Source organism: Balaenoptera ricei, chromosome 1 (assembly GCF_028023285.1).
Source record: "Balaenoptera ricei isolate mBalRic1 chromosome 1, mBalRic1.hap2, whole genome shotgun sequence".
NCBI lineage: Eukaryota > Metazoa > Chordata > Mammalia > Artiodactyla > Balaenopteridae > Balaenoptera > Balaenoptera ricei.
Genome location: NC_082639.1, coordinates 25998013 through 26024755, shown reverse-complemented (window position 1 = coordinate 26024755; position 26743 = coordinate 25998013). Strand labels below are relative to the sequence as shown.

At 42.2% G+C, this 26743-nt stretch overlaps 2 protein-coding genes across 7 annotated transcripts in view; one reads left to right on the top strand and one right to left on the bottom strand.

Moving 5' to 3' along the window:
* S100PBP (S100P binding protein) overlaps positions 1 to 4597 on the bottom strand; it is a 36319-nt gene extending 31722 nt beyond the window's left edge. The window contains exons 1-2 of one of the 5 annotated variants that reach the window (XM_059918300.1): positions 4523 to 4541; positions 1505 to 1546 (exon numbers count right to left, since the gene is read on the bottom strand). The gene's annotated coding sequence lies outside the window, so the exon portion shown is untranslated. The other 4 variants (XM_059918283.1, XM_059918292.1, XM_059918309.1 and 1 more) reach the window with 4 other exon arrangements.
* Positions 4598 to 4805: 208 nt separating this feature from the next.
* Positions 4806 to 26743, top strand: part of YARS1 (tyrosyl-tRNA synthetase 1) — a 28807-nt gene continuing 6869 nt past the window's right edge. Inside the window, exons 1-8 of one of the 2 annotated variants that reach the window (XM_059918225.1) lie at positions 4806 to 5031; positions 8236 to 8382; positions 8519 to 8694; positions 15556 to 15685; positions 18226 to 18306; positions 22116 to 22208; positions 24708 to 24843; positions 25319 to 25404. In XM_059918225.1, the coding sequence (XP_059774208.1) occupies positions 4975 to 5031; positions 8236 to 8382; positions 8519 to 8694; positions 15556 to 15685; positions 18226 to 18306; positions 22116 to 22208; positions 24708 to 24843; positions 25319 to 25404 (906 nt within the window). In that variant the 5' untranslated portion in view covers positions 4806 to 4974. The remainder of the gene's footprint in view (positions 5032 to 8235; positions 8383 to 8518; positions 8695 to 15555; positions 15686 to 18225; positions 18307 to 22115; positions 22209 to 24707; positions 24844 to 25318; positions 25405 to 26743) is intronic. The other variant, XM_059918235.1, reaches the window with a different exon arrangement.

Sequence of the window (26743 nt, the reverse complement as noted above, 5' to 3'; positions counted from 1 at the left end):
TAACTAAACTTATTGTGGCAACCATCTTGCATTATGTACATATATCAAATCACGTTGTATAACTTAAACTAATACAATGTTATATGGCAATTATATCTCAAAAAAACTGGGGGGAAAACAAGTTAAAAAAAAAGGCTTGTCCATCTTAGAGATGAGATGGGACAAAAAGGGAAGAAATATTAAGCACCTGTTATAAACTATGCGCTGTGAGACACATTTTACAACTCTAACCCCTCAATATAACTCTATAACACAGATCTTATCAAAGAAACTAAGCTGTTATATTTAAACTTAAGAGTTGCCATGGCTTTTTATCTTATTTTACCAATATTTCAGCAATTGGGAGACAGTTCTAGGCACTGAAGCAGGTGTCTCTATGAAGAGAAAAGTAATTTCTCTGCCCAGTGACTGGGTTATATTATAGAGTGAAGTTATTTCTTTAGGCAGCAGTAAGAAAAATGTTTACTTTCGGAAAAATTTTTCTTTTACTTAATGAAGTTTGTGGGTGTCAAGCACAAGTATCACAGGCACAGGGGTTAAGCAGCCACATTTCTGAAAGAGAAGCTCTTTCTGAGCCACCACCCCCACTCTCCAACTCCTTCCAAAAGGTCTAGTCCTGGGAGTTCCCAGGCAGTCCAGTGGTTAGGATTCCGCACTTCCACTGCAGGAGGCACGGGATCCCAAATGCTGCATGGTGCGGCCAAAAAGAAAAACGAAACAAACAAACAAAAGGTCTAGTTCAAGCATTTGTTTAACCAAATGAAGAGTTCAATACATTTTCACTTTTGGGAAACTAAAGTTCAGAGGCATTTAGTATACCAAGTATACAGAGCTAATATGCTAGAACAAGGATCCAAGCCCAAGCCTAATTCCAAAGACAATGTTTTTTCTTGTTTTTTTCTACCACCCTTGTGATAGACTTGCCCTGGATCAGTAAGCAAATGGCAGAGCCTTCTACATTCAGTACACTCTCTAATATACTACGAAGGATGCAGACATGAAAGAGGGCTTTTGGTCCCTTGGCAAAAATAATTTAAGCCACCTTATTTTGCACAGGCTTCCCTTGATTTCCCAAGTGGAATGGAATAACATGAGAAATAACCATGAATGTGGCCAAACCCCACTGGAAGAAAAACATCATTACTTGCAAACTTTACTATGCACACAAAGGACAACTATTCTTCATAACCACTGAAAGCATCAATTCCTATGCCACATGACATCCACAGGCACAGAGCTGGCTCTTCTGAGCTTCTCTCATAGAATGTTCCAATAGGTCTAGGAGCAAAAGCATGCAGAACAATACCATATACATATAACATTTAACTTGCACAAATCATTCTCTTCACAATTTTATTTCCTCATTTAAAAAAATACTTTTTATTATAATTTAAAACATACACAAAAACAGCATAATAGTATAATGAATTCCCACATACCCATCACACAGCTCCAACAACTATCGACCCATAGCTAACCTTGCCCCATCCACTTCCCCCTTTACCAGATTATTTTGAAGCAAGTCCCAGGAATCACATCATTTCATCTGTAAATAACAAGAATTCCTTATCATAAAATATCCAGTTCATATTTCCAGCTATTTTATGTCACATTTTTTAAGATTAAAAAAAAAATCAGTATCCAAATAAGGGCCATATATTACAATCGGCTGATAGGTCTTGTAAGTTTTTTAATCTACAGATTCCCATCTTCTTTTTTCCTTACAATTTATTTGTTAAAGAAACAATAACATAAATTGTGTATGGATACATATATATATCATTAAATAGGAATAAGGAACACCAAGTTCAGGATAGTGACTACCTCTGGTGGTGGTGGTGGGGGAAGAGGAATGGCAAGGGGGTGTGAGTAGCTTCAGTTCTATCTGTAATGTTTTATTTCTTTAAAAAACATTAATAAGAAAAGACCTAAAACAATAAAGCTGGGTGGTGGGTATAACAGTATTCATTATTGTTACATGGTATAACTATAATTTTTATATGCTTGAAATATTTAATAATAAAAACATTTTAAAATTAAGAAGTCAGTGGGGAAAGATACAATGATTACATTCTGAAGTTTCAAATGTCCTCCCTTGTAAAATAGGGACCATCACAGTACCTACCTCATAAGGCTGTTGCAAGAATTAATGAGATCATGAACATCAAAGTACTTAGCATACTACAGGCACAAATGTAAAAGCTAAATAAGTAGTGGCTGGTTATTATTTTACCCCACCATCACCATCTCCCTGACCCCTAAAGAGTCAGTCAGTCTTAAGAGAAGCACAGTAATGGTAGGAAAAGATTGTTAAACCGATAGGAAACTTCCCCTGGTCCTTGCCTGTTAAGAAATTATTCAGTATGCTCTAATCCCTTCTAATTTAACCCAGCATCTTGTCAACCACACTGTCATAATAAATTGGTTAAACATGAGGCCGTATGGACATTTGAAATATCAGGCAAATTCTGCAAATTAACAGTCACTGAAGTGAGACACTGGACTAAAATTCAGAGACCTCTGTATTTCACTTGAAGTCTCTGAACCTCAATACAGATGAGAACACCATTCTGAAAAATGGGGGATAATTAGTCACTGTTAACTTCAAACACGGATTATCATGAGGATCAAATGAGGGGATGTTTATGAAAGTATTCTAAACCTGAAATCCTTATACTAATGAAAGTTGATATTTAATAAATCTCTGCAAGGGAGGAAAAAAAATCTCAGATAAAACCGAAGTTCTAAAGTGAAGTTCCACAAGACAGCCTTAGTACTTCCCTGTCTGCCATTCCACCATCACCTGCCTTTCTTGGCACTTGCTTTGTAGTGATCTGAAATATGAGGATCTCCTTATTTTTAAAGGAAAAATATTTTCCCCATCTCCCAAGTCTATCTCTTAATTCTCTGCTCCCCATCCCTTCTGTGACCCTATTCTGTCCTTCCATGTCTCTCTCACCTGTCCACCCCCCTCTTCACACTTCAGTTTACCACCCCCTCCCTCTGTTCTCTAACCTCCTGGTTGCAACTTCAGAAATTGGCTCCCTTTCTATTTTTATCGTACCTAAGAAAACCTACTGCCTTAAAGCACAAAGCCTTATTTTATTCAGGCCACGAAAACTGCAACACCAGACACAACCCCACATCCCTCTTTCAAGGCTCTAAAACCAAGACCATTACCAAGCTGTATCTGACAGGTATGGCCAAGGGAAAGGATTATTTCCAAGAGACCGGACTTCCCCAATGACGTTTGATTTCCAACCTTTCCTACATGCAATACATGTGAGACATACAGCACTAAAGGCACTCAGTAGGCTTTATCACTCCATAAAACGGCCATAAAGTTTAATCAAAATCAAACTGAACTGAAATTATCTGTAAGAATTGTGCAACGCCCTTTGCTGTAAACACTACAGGACAGAAAAACGACCCAGGGCTGGAAATCTCTGCTTGAGGTAACGTTTCGCTTAGATGAGGGTGCCAGGACTTTCCTCCCACATGGGCATAGAGACCAAATACTTCCCAGCTGCAGCAACAGGTTTCTTTTTAAAAAGAAAAATGTCTTTGAAATGATTTAGACAGGTTTGCTAAAGCTTGAAGCCTCTAACAAATCCACAGGAAACTGGAGGTCAGGTTGGGGCAGCAGGTAGGCAACTCAATCACTTCCTCTCCGGGGCCCACCCTGCAGTGCCAACTGCCCGCCCTCCAGCCCAGGAAGGAACCGGTGCCGCCTCCAGTCCTCGAGCGCTAGCAGGAAGGGGGATCGCAGTTCACCCTTCTTAGGATACGGCTTGGCCGCCCCCAGCTCTCCCTCAGAAGCGCTACAGCCGCGACACGGCATCGCCCTCGGGGCAGGGCCTTCGCACTTCCCTCCTCCGGCTCCCCTCCTCCCAAAAGACCAAGAGTTCCCGCCTCCCGCGAAAGGCGGGAGAAGCGCGGGGCTTGCTGCCCACCCCTCCCCCAGCAGGAGCGAAAGCGGCCCGCCAGCAGGCCAGCGCAGTGCACCCTCACCCTGCGGATGACTGCCCACCCCACACCTCAGCTGGACCCGGGCCTCTGCTCCCCCCTGGGGCGGCTCAGCCTCTCCACCCCCCACCCCGCCGCTCGCAAGGCGCGGCCGGAAAGTCCGCGATCTTCTGCCTACCGACACCCTCCCGGCCCCGTGGGGTAGAGGGCAGAGGCACTCCCTCCACCTCCACCTCCAGCCCCCCCCAGCCCCACTGGGTAGGGAGAACGGACCTCACTCCCCCTCTCGGGTAACCAGACGGCCTCCCTTTGCCTCGGCAGGGTGAGGGGCATCTATCGCCCGCCGACGTGGAGGTGGGGGGCAGAGACACTCCCCCCGCCCCCCGCCGCCATCACCTCAGAAACGAGAACGAGCCCTTCTCCCGCCAGGGTGAGGGCCTCTCAACAACCCCTCAACGGGGCGGACGGCTTGCGCGGCCCTCTGGAGAAGCAACAGGCGCCCCCATCCCCCTCCCAGCCGAGGAACGCCGACCCCCCTCGTCCCTCGGCTGTTCACCTCCAGAAACCGGGCCCAAGCCTAGGTGAACGACTGCACCTCACTCCGCCCCCTCCGCCATTTTATCGCCCCCTCCACGACCTCCCCCACCCCGAGGCTGCCGGGCCAGCGCCAGGGGGAGGGCAAACAGGCAGTGATTGGCAGGAAACCGCCCCGCCTCTCAAAAGGTTGCGCCCCGCGCAGGCGCCGCAACCCCGCCCTCCGCACCGCTTACCCCACCTACTGGCTCCACCCCTGTTCGTCTCATCGACCCGCTCGACTCTTCGCTGCTCCTGACTCTTTCCTGGCTGCTGGTAGGAGGACAAGGGTCCAGGCCGAGCAAGCCGAGCGACGAGTTCAGCTGATGCAACTTAACTGGACCTGCGTGACAGTTCCCCGCACGCGGCGACGGCGGCGACTGAGAAAGGGGCGCGAGTGCTGGGGTGAGCGCGGGAGACGGAGGGGACAGAGCCATGGGGGACGCTCTGAGCCCTGAAGAGAAGCTGCACCTTATCACCCGGAACCTGCAGGTTGGGCCTCGGGGTTGGAAGTGCGCCGTTGGGGACTGGGGGCCGGAGGTCCAGTGATCCTGGGCCCCGCTACGGGCTCATAAGTGTGTGGGGCCGGGGACTCCGCGCCGAGGCCGCTCTGAGAGAGACTGCAGTCCTCCTGCCCGTCGGTCAGTACCGCAGAAATCACAGTAGGCTCACCTCCTATGTGCAGTTACTTGTGTTGAGCCAGGCTTCGAATCCAGGGCTCCCACCCCACCCACCCTATTATGTGCCAGGCGCGGTGCTAGGCGCTGGGGGATACGTCAGGACCCTGCCCTCCCAGAGCATGTCTGGAGGAAATCAGACGTTTAAAATGACCCATAATCCAAACACTTAATTACAGTCTAAACGAGTACTGGAAGGTACTTTACGCGGAGATCTTTCTTGAAAGGAAGTTACGGGGGAGGGCCGGGGGGAGTGTCAGGGAAAGCTGAGGAAGTGACCTCTAAACTGCGCCCTGAAGGATGCGGATCACTTCTTCTCTCCATATATGTTCGTGCTGGTTCCAGGCACTGCAGGAGTAGAAGTTAACCAGAATAATGGGGGCTAAAAACGTGTCAGGTAGAAGGAATCCAGGTCAAGATCCAGAGGGGAGAAAGAACCCTGTGGTTCAGAGAGAGGGCTAACTTGGCTGGAGTAAAGGAAGCAAAATGCAGATCAAGCACTTAGGAAATATTGCTCATTCCCTTGACTCTTTCAGGCCTCTACTGTCACACTGTCTGGAAGGCCTTTCTTGGCCACTTTATTTAAATAACAAACCCCTGCCACCAGAACTGCCACATCCCTTGCTCTGCCTTTTTTTGTTGTTGTTTCTCCATAGAACTTACCACCATCTGACATCCTATACATTTTACTTGTTTGTTTAGGAGGCATAAGCAGGGAGCAGGTCATGAGGGCCTTGTAAGCTATGTTTAACATTGGGCTTTTAGGGGCTTCCCTGGTAGCGCAGGGGTTGAGAATCTGCCTGCCAATGCAGGGGACACAGGTTCGAGCCGTGGTCTGGGAAGATCCCACATGCCGCGGAGCAAATGGGCCCGTGAGCCACCACTACTGAGCCTGCGCGTCTGGAGCCTGTGCTCCGCAACAAGAGGCCGCGACAGTGAGAGGCCCGCGCACCGCGATGAAGAGTGGCCCCCACTTGCCACAACTAGAGAAAGCCCTAGCACAGAAACGAAGACCCAACACACCCAAAAATAAATAAATAAATTTAAAACAAAACAAAAAAATTGGGGTTTTAGAAAGGGCAGTGGTTACATTGGTTGGGCCACAGCTTCTTTTTCTCTTTTTATGAGATACAATTAACATATCATAAAATCCACCCTTTTAAAGTGTGCAATTCAGTGGGTTTTGATGTAGTAACAAGGTTGTTCAATTATCACCATTATTTAATTCCAGAACGTTTTCATCATCAAAAATAACCTGTACCCATTAGCAATCACTGCCCATTCCTCCCATCTCCCCAGCCCTAGGGAAACACGAATCTGCTTTCTGTCTCTAATTTACCTGTTCTAAACATTTCATATAAATGGAATCATAATATGTGGCCTTTTGTGTCTGGCTTCTTTCACTTAGCATAATGTTTTCAAGTTTCATCCATGTTGTTGGACTTATCAGAACTCTTCCTTATGATGGCTGAATAATATTCCATTATATGAATATACTACATTTTGTTTCTGCATTTGTCAGTTGATGGACATTTGGGTTATTTTCACTCATAATTTGATCTTAACCAGAGATTCTTGCATGCTTCCCCTTAGCCAGATCCTTTGTTTCCTAATCTCTCTCCATAAAATAAAGAGAGGTTGGGAAGAAATGACACACAGAGCTAGTGGCATTGCCTTACTCGGGTTTTAAAGGGTAAGTGATATGACCTTTCCTTGAGTAGTGAAAACTCGCCAAGTATCCAAATAGTCAGGGGTTCAGAGGATCAGCCTCCAGCTGGCTTGGAACACAAGATTTTAACGGATCCTACTAATAGCTGATTCAAACCAGCAAAACAATTTTTGTCTTTCATGGCTTCCAACAGCCCCCCACAAACTGTCACCTGAAGAAACACTAAAAGCTCTTATCAGCAGCATACTAGCCTATTAGGATTTTTCCAATATTGTCTTAGGGCAAAAGGAAATTATTATTAAAGTATTTAAATAGGTGAATGAGTTAATCAAATTTTGGTTTTTAAAGACCTCTCTGGCTTCCTTTTGGGACATGGATTGGAGAGAACAAGAGTAGATGTGGGAGACCTGTTAAGAGGCTATTACGGTTGTCTTGGTGTGATCTCTAATGATGGCCAAGACTAGGTTGGTGGTGTAGAGGCGGAAAGAAGTAGGAGGACTTAAGAGCTGTTTCAGAGTAACTTATGCAACTCAGTGAATGATAGTACCAGTTATTGCCCTGGGGTGAAACTAAGTGAAAAAGATGGTTGGGGAGTGAGGTAAGAAGGTGAAAGCATGAGTTTAATTTTGAACATGTTGTGTTTGAATTAACTGGGTTGATAACAAGTACATGTATATAGGTGTGAGCAGGAGATCTGGTAGTTACTAGCTCATAAGTAGTAATTGAAGCAACTGAAGAGGATCAGTTAGGGAGAATGTAGAGTAAGCAGAGAAGAGATAGGGCCCCAAGGATTGCTATTATTTAAATGATCAGGAAGAAGAACAGCTGCAAAGAAATCTGAGTCCCAGCAGCCAGAAAAGTAGGAGGAAAACTAAGACAGTAAAATAGAGAAAACCAAAAGAGGAGATTGTTTCAGGGGGAGTGAGGACTAAAAAGTATTCACTGAATTTAGCAACACGGAGGCCATCTGTGATCTTAGCAAGAGCATTTTCAGTGGTGTGATGCTGTATGGAATTCAGACTAGAAGGGGAGATAAGAAATGGAGAGCAGGAGAAGAGACACCTTTCAAGAAGTTGGCTGTGAAAGGAAGGAGCATGAGCTGACAGAGGGGAAGATACGGTTAGAGACGTGCTCCATTCCCCTAACGTCAGTGTCTCTGCACTGGAGTGGTACTGGCAACAGCACCGGCTTTATTTGGCTCTCACTCAGCACTGAGAGCCTGGCTAGACCTCCCTGCTGGCTCTGAGCCTGGACCCTCAGTGAAATATACCTTTGTTTTCCTTGTCACAGGGTAAAGGATGAGCAAGGTGGGGCACTGGCATTAAACCAGCTCTTCTGCTTCCACAACAGGAGGTTCTAGGGGAAGAGAAGGTGAAGGAGATACTGAAGGAGCGGGAACTTAAAGTTTACTGGGGGACAGCAACCACAGGCAAGCCACACGTGGCTTACTTTGTGCCTATGTCTAAGATCGCGGACTTCCTGAAAGCAGGATGTGAGGTAAGAACTAATGTTATAAAGCAAGCAGTTGCCTTTGGGCAACGGCCAAAAGAGAGACTTAACAAGACTTACCTCACTTGTTTGGAGGTACTTGGACAAATTCACATTTTCATGGCCCCTTATCTCTTATGCCCAGGTAACGATTCTGTTTGCGGATCTTCACGCGTACCTGGATAACATGAAGGCCCCATGGGAACTTCTAGAACTCCGAACCAGCTATTATGAGAATGTGATCAAGGCAATGCTGGAGAGCATTGGGGTACCCTTGGAGAAGCTCAAGTTCATCAAAGGCACTGATTACCAGCTCAGCAAGTAAGTGCTCAATCATCCACCCTCCTTGTGGCTCTGGTGCTTCTAGCTAGTTACAGGCCTGGGGGGTCAAGGATTAGAAGCTGTTGGGCTCTACCTGTTAAGAACCATTAAAAATTGTATACACTTTGTCCTTTTAATTCATCCATCAAAAACCTACTGACTAGTAAATACCTAGGTACCATACTGTTTGCTGGAAATATAAGTGTAAGCACAACAAAGTCCTTGGCCTTGCAGACTTCACAGCATATGGGAGAGTGGTGAAAAACTCAGCCTCACTTTCTCCTTCCAGCCTCAGCAAATAATGATAAAAGAAATGTGAAAGAAAACTTCATATTTGTAACATTAACATACATATAATTTTATGCCCTAATTTTTTAATCTATAGTTTCCTAAGTAACTGCCGCCCACTCCCCCTATCCCCTGGCCGCTGCCTCATAGTTTCCACATTCTTTAATTTTTTTAACCTCTCAAATAAGCCATGTATCACTCTAATGGTCACTTTTGCATTTAAACCCTTAGAACAACTTTTTAAGGTAAGCATTGTTCTATCCTATTTCACAGATAAGGAAATAGATTCAGATTTAACTTTCCCAAGTTCATGCAGCTAATAAGTAAAAGGACTGATGATGTGAACCCAGATCTTGCTTACAAGTTGATTTCTCTTTTTACTTCATCTAACTTAATTTTCTTTACATTCCCCACTGTTGGACATTTAGAGTTTTAAATAAAGCATATACCTCAGAGATATTGCAGGTTTGGTTCTAAACCACCTCAATAAAGTACATATCACAATAAAGGGGGGTCACATGAATATTTTGATTTCCCAGTGCATATAAAAGTTATGTTTAAAAAAAAAAAGTTATGTTTACACTATACCATAGTCTGTTAAGTGTGCAGTAGCATTATGTCTAAAAAAAATGTGCGTGCCTTAATTTAAAAATACTTTGTCATGGGCTTCCCTTTTGGCATAGTGGTTGGGAATCCACCTGCCAATGCAGGGGACACGAGTTTGAGCCCTGATCCGGGAAGATCCCACCTGCCGTGGAGCAACTAAGCCCATGCGCCACAACTACTGAGCCTGCACTCTAGAGCCCACGAGCCACAACTACTGAGCCTGCGCACGAAGAGCCTGTGCTCCACAAAAGGGAAGCCACTGCAGTGAGAAGCCCATGCACCGCAATGAAGAGTGGCCCCCACTTGCCGCAATTAGAGAAAAGCCCGCATGCAGCAACAAAGACCCAACGCAGCCAAAAATGAAATAAATTTTAAAAAAAAATTAATTAAAAAATAAAAACACTTTGTTGGGGCTTCCCTGGTGGCACAGTGGTTAAGAATTCGCCTGCCAATGCAAGGGACATGGGTTCGAGCCCTGGCCTGGGAAGATCCCACATGCCGTGGAGCAACTAAGCCCATGTGCCGCAACTACTGAGCCTGAGCCCTAGAGCCCGCAAGCCACAACTACTGAGCCCACGTGCCACAACTACTGAAGCCTGTGCACCTAGAGCCCATGCTCTGCAACAAGAGAAGCCACAACAGTGAGAAGCCCGCACACCGCAACGAAGAGTAGCCCCGGCTCACCGCAACTAGAGAAAGCCCGTGCACAGCAACGGAGACAACACAGCCAAAAAATTTAAAAAATAAAATAAGATAAATAAAATTAAAAAAAACCACTTTGTTGTTAAGAAAATGCTGACCATCATCTGAGCCTTCAGCAAGTCATAATCTTTTTGCTGGTGGAGGGTCTTGCCTCGGTGTTGATAACTGCTGACTGATCAGGGTGATGGTTATTGAAGGTTGGGGTGGCCGTGGCAATTTCTTAAAATAAGACAACAGGGGAGTTTGTCACATCGATTGACTCTTTCACAAACAATTTCTCTATAACTTGCAATACATTTTCATAGCATTTTACCCTCAGTAGAACTTCTTTGAAAATTGGAGTCAGTCCTCTCAAACCCTGCCAGTGCTTTATCAACTAAGTTTATATAATCTTCTAAGTCTTTTGTTGTCATTTCAACAGTCTTCATAGCATCTTTTTTTTTTTGAATTTTATTTTATTTATTTTTTTATACAGCAGGTTCTTATTAGTTATCCATTTTATACATATCAGTGTATACATGTCAATCCCAATCTCCCAATGCATCCCACCACCACCTCCCCCCGCACCACTTTCCCCCCTTGGTGTCCATATGTTTGTTCTCTACACTTCATAGCGACTTCACCAGGAGTAGTTTCCATATCAAGAAACCACTTTCTCTGCTCATCCCTAAGAAGCAACTCCTCATCTGTTTAAGTTTTATCATGAAATTGCAGCAATTCAGGCTCCACTTGTAGTTCTAGTTCTCTTGCTGTTGCCACCACATCTGCAGTTACTTCCTGCACTGAAGTTCTGAACCCCTCAATTTCACCTCTGAAGGTTGGAATCAACTTCTTCCAAATCCTGATCATGTTGATATTTTGACTCCTTCCCATGAATCACAAATGTTTTTAATGACATCTAGAATGGTGAATCCTTTCCAGAAGGTTTTCAATTTACTTTTCCCAGATCCATCAGAGGAATAACTGTCTATGGCAGCTATAGCCTTACGAAATGTATTTCTAAAATAATGACACATGGAAGTTGAAATTACTCTTTGATCCACAGGCTGCAGGATGGATGTTGTGTTAACAGGCATGAAAACAACATTAATCTCATTGTGCATCTCTATCAGAGCTCTTGGGTGACCAGATGCATTGTCAATGAGCAGTAATGTTTTGAAAAGAAACTTTTTCTGAGTAGTAGGTCTCAACAGTGGGCTTAAAATATTCAGTAAACCATATTATAAACAAATGTGCTGTCACCTAGGCTTTGTTGTTCCATGTATACATCACAGGCAGAGTAGATTTAGCATAATTCTTAAGAGCCCTAGGATTTTTGGAATGATGAATGAGCATTGGCTTCAAGTTAAAGTTACCAGCTATATTTGCCCCTAACAGCCTGTCCTTGAAGCTTGAAGCCAGGCACTGACTTCTTTCTTGCTATGAAATTTCTAGATGGCATCTTCTTCCAATATAAGGTGGTTTCGTCTTCATTGAAAATCTGTTGTTTAGTGGAGCCACCTTCATTAATTATTTTAGCTAGGTCTTCCAGGTGACTTGCTATAGCTTCTACATCAGCACCTGCTTCTTCACCTTGCATTTTTATGTTATGGAGATGGCTTCTTTCCTTAAACCTCATGAAGTCTGAAGCTTGCAAAACCCCTATTGATGTCACTATGGCAAAAAATTTCAGCTTGTTGAAGGCTCAGATGATGGTTAGTGTTTTTTAACATTTATTAATTAAGGTATGTACATTTTTTTAGGCATAATGCTATTGCAAACTTAATAGACTGCAGTATAGTGTAAACGTAACTTGTATATGCACTGGGAAACCGAAAATTTGTGTGACTCACTTTATTGCAATATTCATTTCCTTGCAATCGTCTGGAACTGAACCCACAATATCCCCAAGGTATGCCTGCAATATGAAAGATCACTGATCACAGATCACCATAACAAGTATAATAATAATGAAAAAGTTTGAAATATTTAAGAGTTACCAAAATGCGACACAGAGACATGAAGTGAGCAAACACTGTTGGAAAAATGGCACCAATAGACTTGCTTGATGCAAGGAAAGTTTGCCACAAACCTTCAATTTTTAATAAACACAGTATCTGCAAGGCACAATAAAGTGAAGTGCAGTAAAACGAGGTCTGCCTCTACTAAGAAATTCACCCAGAATACAGCCCAGAGAGATGGACAAAAAAACTGTAAGCGTGGGCTTCCCTGATGGCGCAGTGGTTAAGAATCCGCCTGCCAATGCAGGGGACACGGGTTCAAGCCCTGGTCCAGGAAAATTCCACATGCCACGGAGCAACTAAGCCCGTGCGCCACAACTACTGAGCCTGCACTCTAGAGCCCGCGAGCCACAACTACTGAGCCCGCGTGCCACAGCTACTGAAGCCCATGCGCCTAGAGCCTGTGCTCCACAACAAGAGAAGCCACCACAACGAGAAGCCTGCTCACCGCAATGAAGAGTAACCCCCACTCGCTGCAACTAGAGAAAGCCTGTGTGCAGCAACAAAGACCCAACTCAGCCAAAAATAAATAAATAAATAAATTTGTTTATTTATTATTTTTTTTTAAAAAAAGAATACTCAGTGGCCAGAAACCAAGTGAAAGTGGAAATACAAAGAGATTTGTATTTCAATTAATCTAAGATGCTTTAAAAAATACTGCTAATTAGGGACTTCCCTGGCAGTCTAGCAGTTAAGACTCTGCACTTCCACTGCAGGGGGCACAGGTTCAATCCCTGTCAGGGAACTAAGATTCCACATGCCATGTGGCACAGCCGAAAAAATAAAATAAAAACAACAACAACAAAAAATATTGCTAACTAATCTATGACATACCTTTATTTTAAAAAGTCACCTAGATTTCAGAGATGCTCAATGTTTAAAAAAGTGTGTCTTAGAATCTGTAAAATACAAGAAGAACACTGAAGACTACATGTACCTTGAGGGAGCTCATTGAATTGTATGTGCTTGAATTTTGATTTTTGTGGCCTCGCAGACCACAATGGGGTAAAAAAAAGGAAAAGATAAAACTAGAGTACTAGGCCAAAAGGTCCAATATTTGAGTAATAAGTGTTCCAGAAAAGAGAACAAAGAGTCAGAGGGAAGGAAATGAAGTACTAATTTAAGGACAATTAAAGGACATGAGTTTCCAGATTGAAAGGGCCTGTCGAGTGCCTAATACAATGAATGAAAATAAACCCACACTAAAGTACACTGTCTTGGGACTTCCCTGGCAGTCCAGTAGTTAAGACTGCGCTTCCACTGCAGGGGACACAGGTTCAATCCCTGATCTGCGAACTAAGATCCCGCATGAAAAATAAATAAATAAATAAATAAATAAATAAATAAATAAAATGCATTATCTTGACATTTTAAAGCACTGGGGACAAAAAAAAGTATTATACAAACTTCCAAAGGGACAAAAGAAATCACATACAAAATGTCAGGAATCATAATGGTTTTGTGTTTCTCCAAAGGAACAGTGAAAGCTAAAAGGGGATGAAGCAAAACCTTTAAAATTCTGAAGGAGAGGAATTTCCAACCTAAAAATCTGTACCCACCCAAACTACCATGCAAGTGTAGTGGCAAAATATCTGAAAATATTTATTGAAAAAAATTATTTTCATGTTTTTGTTGGCTATTTGTGTTTCCTTTTCTGTTAATCAAGTATCTATGCAAGTGTTTTGGCCCATTTTTTAACTTTTTTTTTTTTTAGGAGTTCCTTGTGTGTTCTAGATACCAAGTCCTTTTCATTTATATAGCATGAGGATAGAGAATTAACTACTGGAACAGAATAAAGAGTTCAGAAATAGGTCCTCACTAATATGGAAACCTGATATATGCCAGAGCTGGCATTGCAGGTCAGCAGAGCAAGAATAAACTTTTTAAGAAAAAATGGTGCAGAGACAATTGGTTATACACATAGGGAAAAAGATGATCCCTTCATTTCAAGTAGATTAAAAATTTAATTGTAAAGGCCGAACTACAAAACATATAAAAGACAATGTATAAAGCTGTCCTATGATCGCAGGTCAGGGAAAATTAAACCAGACACACCAAAAGCACAAATCACAGGAAAAGATTGATGAATTTACCTTCATTACAGTTAAGACCTTCAGTACATCAAAAGTAAGATAAAGTAAAAAGACAAGCCACCAACTGGGAGAAGATATTTATAACATATATAACTGACAAAGGAGTAATGTCCAGTATTATATGTCAAAAACTGCAAAATCAGTTGTCAAAAATGAATCAATCCAGTAGGAAAAACTTAAGTAGGCATTTCACAGAAGAAACCAAACACCCAGTACATTTTTGGAAAAATGCTTAACCCCCTTGGTTATTATTCAAAGAAATATAGGTTAAAATTACAGTGAGAAACCATTCCTGCTTACCAAATTGGCAAAATTTAAAATAGAGTATTAAGTAATAAAATTGATTAAAAGCCACTCTGTAAAATAGTTTGACATTATCTTGAACTGAAGTTCAAGATGCAAATTCCCTATGATCAAGAAATTCTACTCCTAAGCATATATAAAGGAACTTGCACATGTATACCAGGATACACATATGAGAATATTTATAGCACATTGTTTAGAGATACAAACATAGTATAAAACAGGAAAGAAATACAAAAGTTCAGGCTTGTGGTTGGTTACTCTGGAGAAGGAAGAAGTGGGATCGTGGAGGGGTGCACAGGAGCTTTACAAGTGATAGGTCCCTTAAACTGAGTGATGGGTAGTCTATTCTTAATATTGTTCATTATTCCTTACATGTGTTTAAGTTAAAAGAAATAAAAAAGACAAGGAAGATAGACTGAGAAATTCTGATGTTTATTTAATAGGCATTCCAAAAGAAGAGAGTAGAGGGGAATGGCAGAGAAGCCCTATTTCAAGAGATAAGCAAAGAAAAAGATTAATTAAAGCCATCTTCAAAAAGGACAAACAAAAAAAGTAGTATTTATTTTTTAAAAGAATATCCTTTTTTCTGGCTGTGCCACATGGCATGCGGGACCTTAGTTCGCCAACCAGGGATCAAACCCAGGCCCCCTGCAGTGGAAGCTCGGAGTCTTAACCACTGGACCACCAGCGAAGTCCCGATAAAGTCATATTTTAAAGGAGAGGATAGACTGCTCACGTTTTAGAAATTACCAGGCAGTGTGCTCTCTGAATGTCTTAAGATCGGGAGAGTAAATTAACACCGCACTTTAGGATTAAACTGAGGCCTGGGCCCCGTCTTACAGCTGTCCCCTCTTGTCTCTTCTCAGAGAGTACACGCTAGATGTGTATCGCCTCTCCTCTGTGGTCACACAGCATGATGCCAAGAAAGCGGGAGCTGAGGTGGTGAAGCAGGTGGAGCACCCTCTGCTGAGTGGCCTGCTGTACCCAGGGCTGCAGGTACCTGGGAGGGATGGAGTTGCCCGATGACCTTTTCTGCTCTAACTACTGGTCACAAACCTCTCTCTCAGCCCCAGGCAGACCCATATACTGGCTGTTCCTTCACCTTGCCATAGGCCTTCCTTCCTGTCTTCCTTCCCCCCACTGCCCCTCCCCCAGGCTTCCTGGACCACTGTTTGACTTCTTCCCCTACCTGTCTGTCCTTTAAAACACTGCTCATCTCACAGGTCTTCTTTATGGGTAATCATGGTCCCTTAATTGAAGAACATTAATTTCAGAGTGATAAGTGAAAATAAATTTTAAGCATGATCTTATTTCCCATTAAGCAAAACAAACACATCATATTTCCTGTGTGTGCATATTTGTATGAGCATGGAGAAAGCATGGAAAAATTCAAGCCAAGCTATTGATACTGGTTATTAGCTCAGGAAGGTAGGATGAAAATGTCGGTAGACTTAGCTTTTCCTTTGTATATTTCTCTAACGTTTGATATAAGAAAATCAAGTCATACAAACTACTGTATATAAAATAAACAAGATCCTACTGTATAGCACAGAGAACCAGATTCAATATCTTATAATAAATTATAATGGGAAAGGATCTGTAAAAGAATATATGTACATAATATATATTATATACATATGTAGAATATATATTTTTTTATATACATATATAAAAAACTGAATCACTTTGCTATACACCAGAAACTAACACACATTGTAAATCAACTAAACTTTAATAAAAAATTCATTTAATTTAAAAAATAAATTTTTTTTAAAAACTTGAAAGAGAGAAAAGAAAATCAAGTCTTCCCTTGGTCAGGCACTCTAGATCTACAGTGTCCACTATGGTAGCCTCTTGTCATAGTCATATGTGGCTATTGAAGTAATTAAAATTAAAATGTTTAGTTCTCCAGTCACACTGGCTGTTATTTCAGTTTGCTCACAAGCCACGTGTGGCTAGAGGCTAACCTGTTGGACAGCACAGATATGGAACGTATTCATCCTCACAGAACATGCTGTTGGACAGTGCTGTTCTCACATTCTAACTGCTTGCTCACCTTCCCTTCCTCTCCCCCTGAATCCGATCGGACACTAAACGTTATCAGTTCTATTTCTTAAAAATCTCTTAAATTCATTTTTGCTCTACATCCTCACCGACTTGGTTCATCGTTATTTCTCACCTGGCCTCTCACAGCAGCCTTCCGGCCGTTTTCTTTATCTCTAGTCCTCAGGCCACCACTCCACACTCTGCCGTCTCACTGGTGTGATTTTTCTGCAGTGCGTGAATCATGTTTCTTCCCTCTTTAAAATCATTCACTGGCCAGGATGTTGCTAGGCACCCTCACATGACATTCAGGGTCCTTACCAACTTTTCTTTTCTTTTTTTTTTTAAATTAATTAATTTATTTATTTTTTGGCTGCATTGGGTCTTCATTGTGCGGGCTTTCTCTAGTTGCGGTGAGCTGGGGCTACTCTTCATTGCGGTGGCTTTTCTTGTTGCAGAGCACAGGCTCTAGGCGCGCAGGCTTCAGTAGTTGTGGCACTCGAGCTCAGTTGTTTTGGCTCACGGGTTCTAGAGTGCAGGCTCAGTAGTTGTGGAGCACGGGCTTAGTTGCTCCGCAGCATGTGGGATCTTCCCGGACCAGGGCTCGAACGCATGTCCCCTGCATTGGTAGGTGGATTCTTAACTACTGTGCCACCAGGGAAGCCCTTTACCAACTTTTCTAACCTCATCACTCACCATTTCCCACACCCCTTGGAGTTTGTGCTTTTGCAGACTGAATCACTCATAATTTGCCTAAACACTTCACACCTCTGTGCCCTCTCACATTCTGTTTCCTCTGCATGGTGAAAAACATCTGTATATTCTTCAAAACCAAGCTCAGCCCACAATCTGATTCTAGGCAGCCTTCACCACCACCAGTCTGAACAGAGATAATAATTTCTTTCTTCGTGTTAGCATGTTCCTTAAATGAACATGTAAGTTAGCCCTTGGCATGCTGTATAGAAATTACGTATTCACACGTCTCTCTCCCCAGCTAGTTAATTGGCTTCTTGAAGGCAGAATCTGGGTCTGATTCATCTCTGCATCCACAGGACTGGCAGTAGGCCTGACATCTAATAAGTGATAATAACTGTTTGTTTATACTAGTTCAGTCTTGCCCCTTTTTTCTGAGCTCTCACAGGACTTCTTATGCCAGTTATTTGACACTTGTCACAGGCTGCCTTATTCATTGGGTACCTTTGACATGACTATGATATGTCCTCTCTCCCTTCCTCACTGGACAGTGAGCTTCCTGAGAGCAGAGACTCTTCTTATTTTTTTTACCCCATGACATCCACATCGAGTACTGTTCACTGCAGGCACTCAGCAAATGTGTATCTAGCTCTTGAAGCCAACAGGAAGGCTGAGTGCTGCTTATTTGCTTCCTGGTTCTACCTTTGGAAAATTTTAGTGGTTTTCAAAAGTTTCTGATTTCTTAGACCCATACAGAGGAAATACAGTAGGAGTTTATGCTCATATGTTTCTTTCCACAGGCCTTGGATGAAGAGTATTTGAAAGTAGATGCCCAATTTGGAGGAGTTGACCAGAGAAAGATTTTCACCTTTGCGGAGAAGGTTAGTGTCCTCTTTTTCCTATCTTTTTTTCTTTTGACCCGCAGAGGTGTGCATTAAAGTTTCTTGAATGTGCCAGTGCCAGCAATCATATGGTATGGTAGGTATTATTCTCCTGTTTTGCAGATGAGAAAGCTGAGGGTAGAGAGAGTAAGAAAGCTGTCCAGTATCACACAGTTAGTGACTGAGCAGGAATTAGCATTCAGATCTGTCTGGCTCAAAAGCCTGTGCTCTTGCTGCCGCCACCAGGAAGCTGCCCCCAAAGCTGTTGGATTTGCTTCTTTTTTTTTTTTTTCTTCTTTTTTGCTTCTTTCCTAATAGCTCAGTTTCCAGGGAAAGGCAACACCAGTCAGAACTACTGTTCTTTCCCAGACCATTCGGTCCATATTGTTCTGGATCTTAAATAAATGACTCATCTCTGAGATGAGGTTTAACAGGGTTTAAAAGAGGAAATTAGCACAAACCCATAATACTTCTTTTCTGGGAAAGAACTTGAGTAAGTTGAAAGGGGCTATTGAGAAGTGGTTGGTATTTTTGAAAGCTTCTCAAAACCTCGTATTGGTAAGGGAGTAGAGAAAACACTGCTAGTAAAAATGTAAATTCCTAATGGGTGATTTGATGACTCTAAAATGTTTCTACCCTTTGTCCTAATAATTATACAAATGTGTCCTCAAGATATAATTTTAAAAGTACAACATGGGAGTTCCCTGGTGGTCTAGTGGTTAGTATTCGGCACTTTCACTGCCATGGCCCAGGTTCAATCCCTGGTGGGGAAACTGAGATCCCGCAAGCCATGTGGCGCAGCCAAAATTTTTAAAAATTGTTTAATTTTTTTAATTTAAAAAAATTTAAAGTGCAGCTTAACTTACGTATAAAAGTATTTGTTATGTTATCAAATTAAATCAAAATCTAGGAAATAAACTTACATTCAATGGCAAGGGATTGGTTAAATACATTATGATAAGTCCTCACAGTGGGATTTTTTTTAAATTAATTAATTTATTTATTTATTCATTTATTTATTTTTGGCTGCGTTGGGTCTTCGTTGCTGTGCGCCGGCTTTCTCTAGTGGCGAGCAGGGGCTACTCTTCGTTGCAGTGCGCGGGCTTCTCATTGCGGTGCCTTCTCGTTGCGGAGCACGGGCTCTAGGCACACGGGCTTCAGTAGTTGTGGCTCACGGGCTCAGTAGTTGTGGCTCATGGGCTCTAGAGCGCAGGCTCAGTAGTTGTGGCACATGGGCTTAGTTGTCCACGGCACGTGGGATCTTCCCAGACCAGGGCTCGAACCCGTGTCCCCTGCATTGGCAGGAGGATTCTTAACCACTGCGCCACCAGGGAAGTCCCCTCACAGTGGGATATCATATAATATTTCAAAATGGTTTTTGGATATATTTAATAAATGGGAAAATGTTTACAGTCCATGTATTTTTATTATTATTCAAGTATTTCTTATTCCATTTTATCTCCTCTATTAACTTTTTAGTTGAACCTTTTATTATTCTAGCAAAGATATGGCCTATGGCCTGTTTTTGTATGACTCAGAAGCTCTAAGAATGTTTTTTATGCTTTTTAAGGGCTATTAAAAAAAAGTGAAAACAAATATGCAGTGGCGACCACATGTGGCCCACAGAGCCTATAATATTTATTATCTGGCCTTTTACAGAAAAGTTTTGCCCAGCCCTGCCCTACAGATTACAACATCTGTCTTTATAATCTATTACAGTTTGTTAGATATTTTTACCACTTCCCAACAATGCAAGAACCTACAACAGTTTTACCCCATTTAACGCCCTCCTGCCCTTTGTGCTGTTGTCATATATTTCATTTTTACATATATTTTAAATCCCAAAGACTTGATTATATTGTTTTTTAAACACTCAATTTTCATGTATATTTACCCCACTTACCCTTTCTGATACTCTTGATTTCTTCCTGCGGTTCTGTGCCTCTGTGCTTCCCTCTGGGATAATTTTCCTTTGGCCTAAAGACCCCTTTGTGTTTTGTGTTTGCAATGCAGGTCTCTTGGTAATGAGTTCTTTCGGCTTTCTTTTGTCTGAGGACATCTTTCCTTTGCTTTCTTTTTTGTTTTTGTTTTTTTTTTTCCCTTGGCTTTCAATGGGTATAAAATTCTAGGTTTGCAATTATTTTCTTTTAGCATTTTAAGGAGTTGTCCTGTTGCCTCTGGCTTTTATAGTTTCCATTAGAAAGTCACCTGTAAGTATCATTGTTTCTCCTTTGCAGATAGTATATCTTTTCTCTGGTTGCTTTTAAGGTTTTCTCTGCCTCTGATTTTTAGCAATTTGACAATGGTGTTTTTAGCTTTAGTTTTCTTTGTATTTATCCTGCTTGGATTTTGCTGAGCTTCTTGAGTCTATGGGTTGATATTTTCATCACATTTGGAAAATTGTCCCCTACTATTTCCTTTAAATATTGTTTCTGTCCTCTTCTCTCTCTCCTCTTGAGACCCTAATTTTACACAGATTAGACCTCTGGATCATGTCCCACATGTCTCATAGCCTGTTCTGTTGTTTCCCTCTGGGCTTTAGTTTGGTTATTGTCTATTGATTTTTCTTCATGTTCATTAATCCTGTCTTTTGTTAAATCCATCCAGTATTGTACTGTGCCATTTTAGAACTTCCATTTGATTCTTTTTTATATATTCTAATTCTCTTTTATAGTTCTCCATCTTTTATCCATTTTGTCCATCTTTTCCTCTGTTTCCTTTAACACACCAATCATAGTTATTTTGACATCCTGATCTCCTTATTCCAGTATCTGGACTGTTTCTGTGTCTGCTTTTATTGACTGTTTCCTCTTGACTATCAGTCATTTTTTTCCTGCTTCCCATTTCTAGTACTTTTTAGTATATCATGAACACCAGAGATATGCTGTAGAGGCTCTGAATTATATTTATAGAGTGCATGTTTTCTGTTTAATTACTGACTTATCACCTTGATTCTGTCAGGGGTGGGTTTTAGGCTTTGATAGAATAGGTCTATTTCAGTTTGCTCTTAACTCCTATAATATGAACCTTATCTTAGTATGTGGCCTTTCTGGGGTCTCAAACTGAAATCTCATGGTATTCACAAAGCCCTCTCTGCTTTGATTGGACCTAAACTTCAACTTCTGTCCCCCCAGCACTGTGGAGCCCCTAAAATTTGTTCAGGTCTCCAGCCTCCCAGAGCCTGTTCTCTGCTGGGCTTCCTGCTGTCTCTCCGAATGAACGCACAGCTATGAGTCAATCAAGAAAGCAATAGAGAACTTTGACCTAGATTTTTGGAAGGGGCTCCCTTCTCTCTGGAACCCTCCCCAAATCCTAGCCTCCTCGTAGCCCTGAATTCCAGTCTCTATCTCCTCTGCTTAGTCAGACTGCTGCTCTCTGCTTGGTCTCTTTTTCCCAGCACTCAGTTTGAAAAAAATGCCCTCAAGGAGAAAGCCAGGGTGGATGTGGTGTCACCTAGCTCCCTTCTCTCAAGATTTGTACCCCTACACTTGTTGCTGTCTAATGTCTGCAAATGGTTATTTGCAGCTTATAGAAATGGAATATTTCTATATTTCCAGCTTTTAGAGTTGTTTATGGTGGTAGGGTAAGTCCAGTAGCCTCACAATGTAATATGAATAGAAAAACAGTAGGAAAAAAATACCCTTGTTAATATTATGATCACCACTGAAAAGTTATATATTCAGTAGAAAAAAAAGATTGGCAGGAATATATCAAACTGTTTTGTGGCAGGCCAGATTAGATGAGATCGGGGCACTGAGGAGGAATTTATACTAATATCTGCTTTCATGTGTTTCTTTCTAACCCCCTAGTACCTCCCTGCACTTGGCTACTCAAAACGGGTCCACCTGATGAATCCTATGGTTCCAGGATTAACTGGCAGCAAAATGAGCTCTTCAGAAGAGGTAGGTTGCCAGCTCTGACTTGAGTCGAGAAATCTTCAGCAAGAGATGAAGAAATTGAGGACTAGAAAGAACAGTAACCTGGCTAACTAAAATTCTCAAATATCTGAGCTATAAGAAATATTAAGTTATGTAATTAATTCCAGTGGTTCTTGAGTATTGAAGGACCCAGGGAGCAGTCCTGATGAGATCCAATCATAATTTTAAGTTTTACCACTGCTGATAAAAAGTACAAGCAAAGGAACTTCCCTGGTGGCGCAGTGGTTAAGAGTCTGCCTGCCAGTGCAGGGGACACGGGTTCAAGCCCTGGTCCGGGAAGATCCTACATGCCGCGGAGCAACTAAGCCCGTGTGCCACAACTACTGAGCCTGCGCTCTAGAGCCCATGCGCCCCAACTACTGAAGCCCACGCTCCTAGAGCCTGTGCTCCGCAGCAAGAGAAGCCACTGCGGTGAGAAGCCCATGCACCGCAACAAAGAGTAGCCCCCCACTCGCCACAACTAGAGAAAGCCCCCACACAGCAACAAAGACCCAACGCAGCCAAAAATAAATTTTTTAAAAAAATGTACAAGCAAAAGTAATTTGTTCACCTGTAGAACTGTGATAAAAGTCAGCCTTATTAATGAGAAGGCTGTGGTTGCATTTCACCAATTAGCATCTTTTTTTAAAATATTTTATTTATTTATTTGGTTGCGCTGGGTCTTAGTTGCAGCCGGCAGGCTCCTTAGTTGTGGCTCACCGGCTCCTTAGTTGTGGCATGTGAACTCTTAGTTGCAGCATGCATGTGGTATATAGTTCCCTGACCAGGGATCAAACCCAGGCCCCCTGCATTGGGAGCTCAGAGTTTTAACCACTGTGCCACCAGGAAAGTCCCGAGCATCTTTTTTTTTTAATTTAATTTTTATTTTATATTAGAGTATAGTTGATTTACAATGTTGTGTTAGTTTCAGGTGTACAGCAAAGTGATTCAACTATACATATACATATATCCATTCTTTTTCAAATTCTTTTCCCATATAGATTATTACAGAATATTGGGTAGAGTTCCCTGTGCTATACAGTATGTCCTTGTTGACACCAGTTAGTATCTTGATTCTTAGGGTGATGTTTAATATAATGGTTTTGATAAATATGATGTCTTTTAACATTTAAAAGTCCTGCTTGGGGAAAGTGCAATTTTGTTCTGATCACTAAGGCACAGAATAGAAGAATTAGTGAAACTCAAAGATGTGAAAGGTTGGGTTCTGAGTTCCCAAACATGGCTGATCTTCAGAATCAGCTAGGGGACTTTTAAGAAAGAGAGAGAGAGAGAGAGAGAGAGATAGTTGATTAAGGCCCTGTCCTTAGAGATTCTGATAAAGTGGTTCTGGGGAACAACTCAGGAATCTGTATTTTCTTTCAAAGCTTACTGGTTGATTGTGATTGGAGTCATTTTTGGACACTCACCTAGTGCTTTAAGTGTGATTTCTAGATCTTTGATCATGGATTGGTAAATATAGGCATAGAAACGGTTATTGTTATTTTTAAAGGAATAGACTCGTTCCTTTTTCTCTCATTAAAATGCCCTATGTGTCAGTTGTTTCTCTGACAAAGTCTATCACTCACCCTATTTGGTAACGTTCACCATATCTTCGTCCTGGAAATCAGTGCCAGCAGCAGTTCCTAAATGTGACTGCAGCAGAATCACATGCAGAGCTTTTTAAAATACAAATGCCTGGACCAACCCCAAGAAATTTTGATTCATTAGGTTTGGGTGGAGCCGGTAATTTATGTTATTTTAAGCACCCCAGGTGATTCACATACAGTCATATGTTGACCAGAGCTTGGTAACCACTGGACACAAATGAGCGTTGAGTTCACTCACTCCAAAATAAGAAACAAAGCCTGTTACCCTAAAACGGACAAATGGCTCTAGATAATACCTAATACCTGGTGTTGGTGATGGCTGTGAAACAAGTATTCTGACACACTGCTGATGGCAATGTCACTTGATATATGCCTGTCAGAAAACAGCTTGGGGCCTAGCAGTTTTTGGTAGCTATAATCCTAGAGAAGGCAAAAGGACCTCTGCAAAGATGTTCATCGTAGCATTGTATATAGTTTGTAAAAATGAGAACATAATCTAACAGTTTAGAAATTGCTAAATAAATTATGTTGTCACTAATAATTGAGAATATAATACAGCATAAAAATTACAAGCAAAGACTAGGTAACCACTCAAAAGTACTTATGATACAGTCTCAAGTGAAAAAACACAGGAGGTTTATTCTCCAGCTACAAATTTGTAACGATTCCATATGCTGCAAATAAGGCCTGGGAAGAACAGAGAAAAATTAAAGTATTTTTATTTAGTATTGTGAGTGGTCCTTCACTCCGATTAATTCTGCTTTTGTTAAAGTCATTTAATGTTTAAATCTTTGTCCAAAAAAATTAAAATACAGATTAGTTGAGCATATTCTCATTTTCAACCACAAGAGGTCCTCCTCTCCTCCCTGGCTTCTAGGAGTCCAAGATAGATCTCTTGGATCGGAAAGAGGATGTGAAGAAAAAACTGAAGAAGGCCTTCTGTGAGCCAGGGAACGTGGAGAACAACGGCGTTCTGTCCTTCATCAAGCATGTCCTCTTTCCCCTCAAGTCTGGTAAGATACTGCCTGTTTTCTTCTCGGAGGCCAGGCTGAAATAGCAAAACCAGTGCTGTGATCATACTTGTGGTTTGTCACAGTCTTCCTCCAGGGGCTGGCTTCCCCGATTCTCTGCTCTGATTTCTCATATATTAATGTGTGATTGAAGTGGGGATATCGTTGAGTTGTCTGTGTGTTTGTTAACAGGGTAGGTTCTAAGTGTGGTGTCAGGGTGGGCAGGGGTGGTAGAAATGAAGGGGTCAGGCAAGTGGACTAGAGGAATACAAAAGAGATGTAAGACACAATCGTTCCCCCAAGCTTGGATGCTAGCTGGGTATCCAACATTGCCACTCATGCAATTTAAAAACAATAAAATGCCATATGATGAAGTTCAAAATATATGGCAGAAACTACAGATACCCATACCTTTGGGCCAGGAATGCTGACTTGCCATTATCAGTGAGTTTGTTGGCATGGATCCTTTTTCTTATAGAGTTCGTGATCCTTCGAGATGAAAAATGGGGTGGAAACAAAACCTACACAGCTTACTTGGACCTGGAAAAGGACTTTGCTGATGAGGTAATACCAGAGGAGGAGTAATCCCCACTGAACTCATTCTGACAAACCTCTCCATGTGGCCTCGCCAGGTTTCTTGTTATGTGCCACAGGGCTCTGTCATCATGCTCTTGGGGCCATATATTTTGTATTAATGGCTTAGATTCACGTGGTTCATGGATTAGATTAGCAAATGGCACAAAGCTAATATATTGGTGTCCTAATCACACTCCAAAGGACTTAACCTGGAATGAAGGACCGACAAACTCAGCAAGATGAAGCATTTCAGGGACAGGTACAAAATCGAGGTTCAGAAAAGAGACACAACTATAAAAGAACAATAGAGAATACTATTCATTTCGACAAACAATTTAACAAAAGACTCACTAGGTGCGCATGTGTTTGGCACCATGCTAGGGGCTGGCATTACAAAGAGGATAAACCCTCATGAAGCTCATAGTCCATAGGAGAGGCAGACATGTGAATAAATAATCATTTACTGGTTACTGTACCAAGCATACATGGTCCAGAAATAGAACAGGAGGAAGTGATTACCTGGCTGGCTGGGAAAGCTTTGTGGAGGGGACAACATCCAAACACGGTTTCACTTGAGGATTAGGAGTTCATGAGGAAACCTGTGAGGGAATGTATTGTGCACAGATGTGGTAAGATGAAAACAGCGTGGTATCTAAGGAATCACAAGTGCTTTCGTCTGACTAGAGTCTACAAGGTGATGGGGGGCACTGTGGGAGAGGGAGGCAGGGCCAGATCATGAAGGGAAGGAGTGATGACAGTGTGTATGGGGAATGAAAGGCGGGGTCTTGACTGACTGAATTTGGGCTGAATCGTCAATGTGACAGGGCTGTCAGAAATGTTCATGAGGTCTTGGCCTCAGTCATCTGAAATGTAGAGTCTGGAACCAGGGAGTTGATCGTCCATTCAGTTCTACATTGTTCTGAGTACCTTTGGGATTGTGCATTCAGCCCTGGACTTCAATTGTGTGAGGTTTATTTGACAATCTGGGGTGTGTTGGTGGGGAGAGGAAGGATGCCATGATAGGGAACAGACTGCAAACTGTGTCACAAAGCACAGCTGAAAGAACTGGGCGTGTTGAGCTGGGAAGCAAGTATGTGTTCACCCATCCTTGAACACAGGAAAGGCTCTCCTGGGCGAGGGTTGAGGTTCCTTCTTGTGGCACCAGACGGCTGAACTGGGGCTGCGGGTGGGGACCACAGGGAGGCTTGTTTAGGCTTGAAGAACTTTCTAGTGGCCTCAACGGTGTGGTGATGGGCAGGGCTGCCTGGCCTGACCTTGCATTCCCCATCACTGAGGTGTTCAGGCAGAGGCCAGAGGACCACTGGAG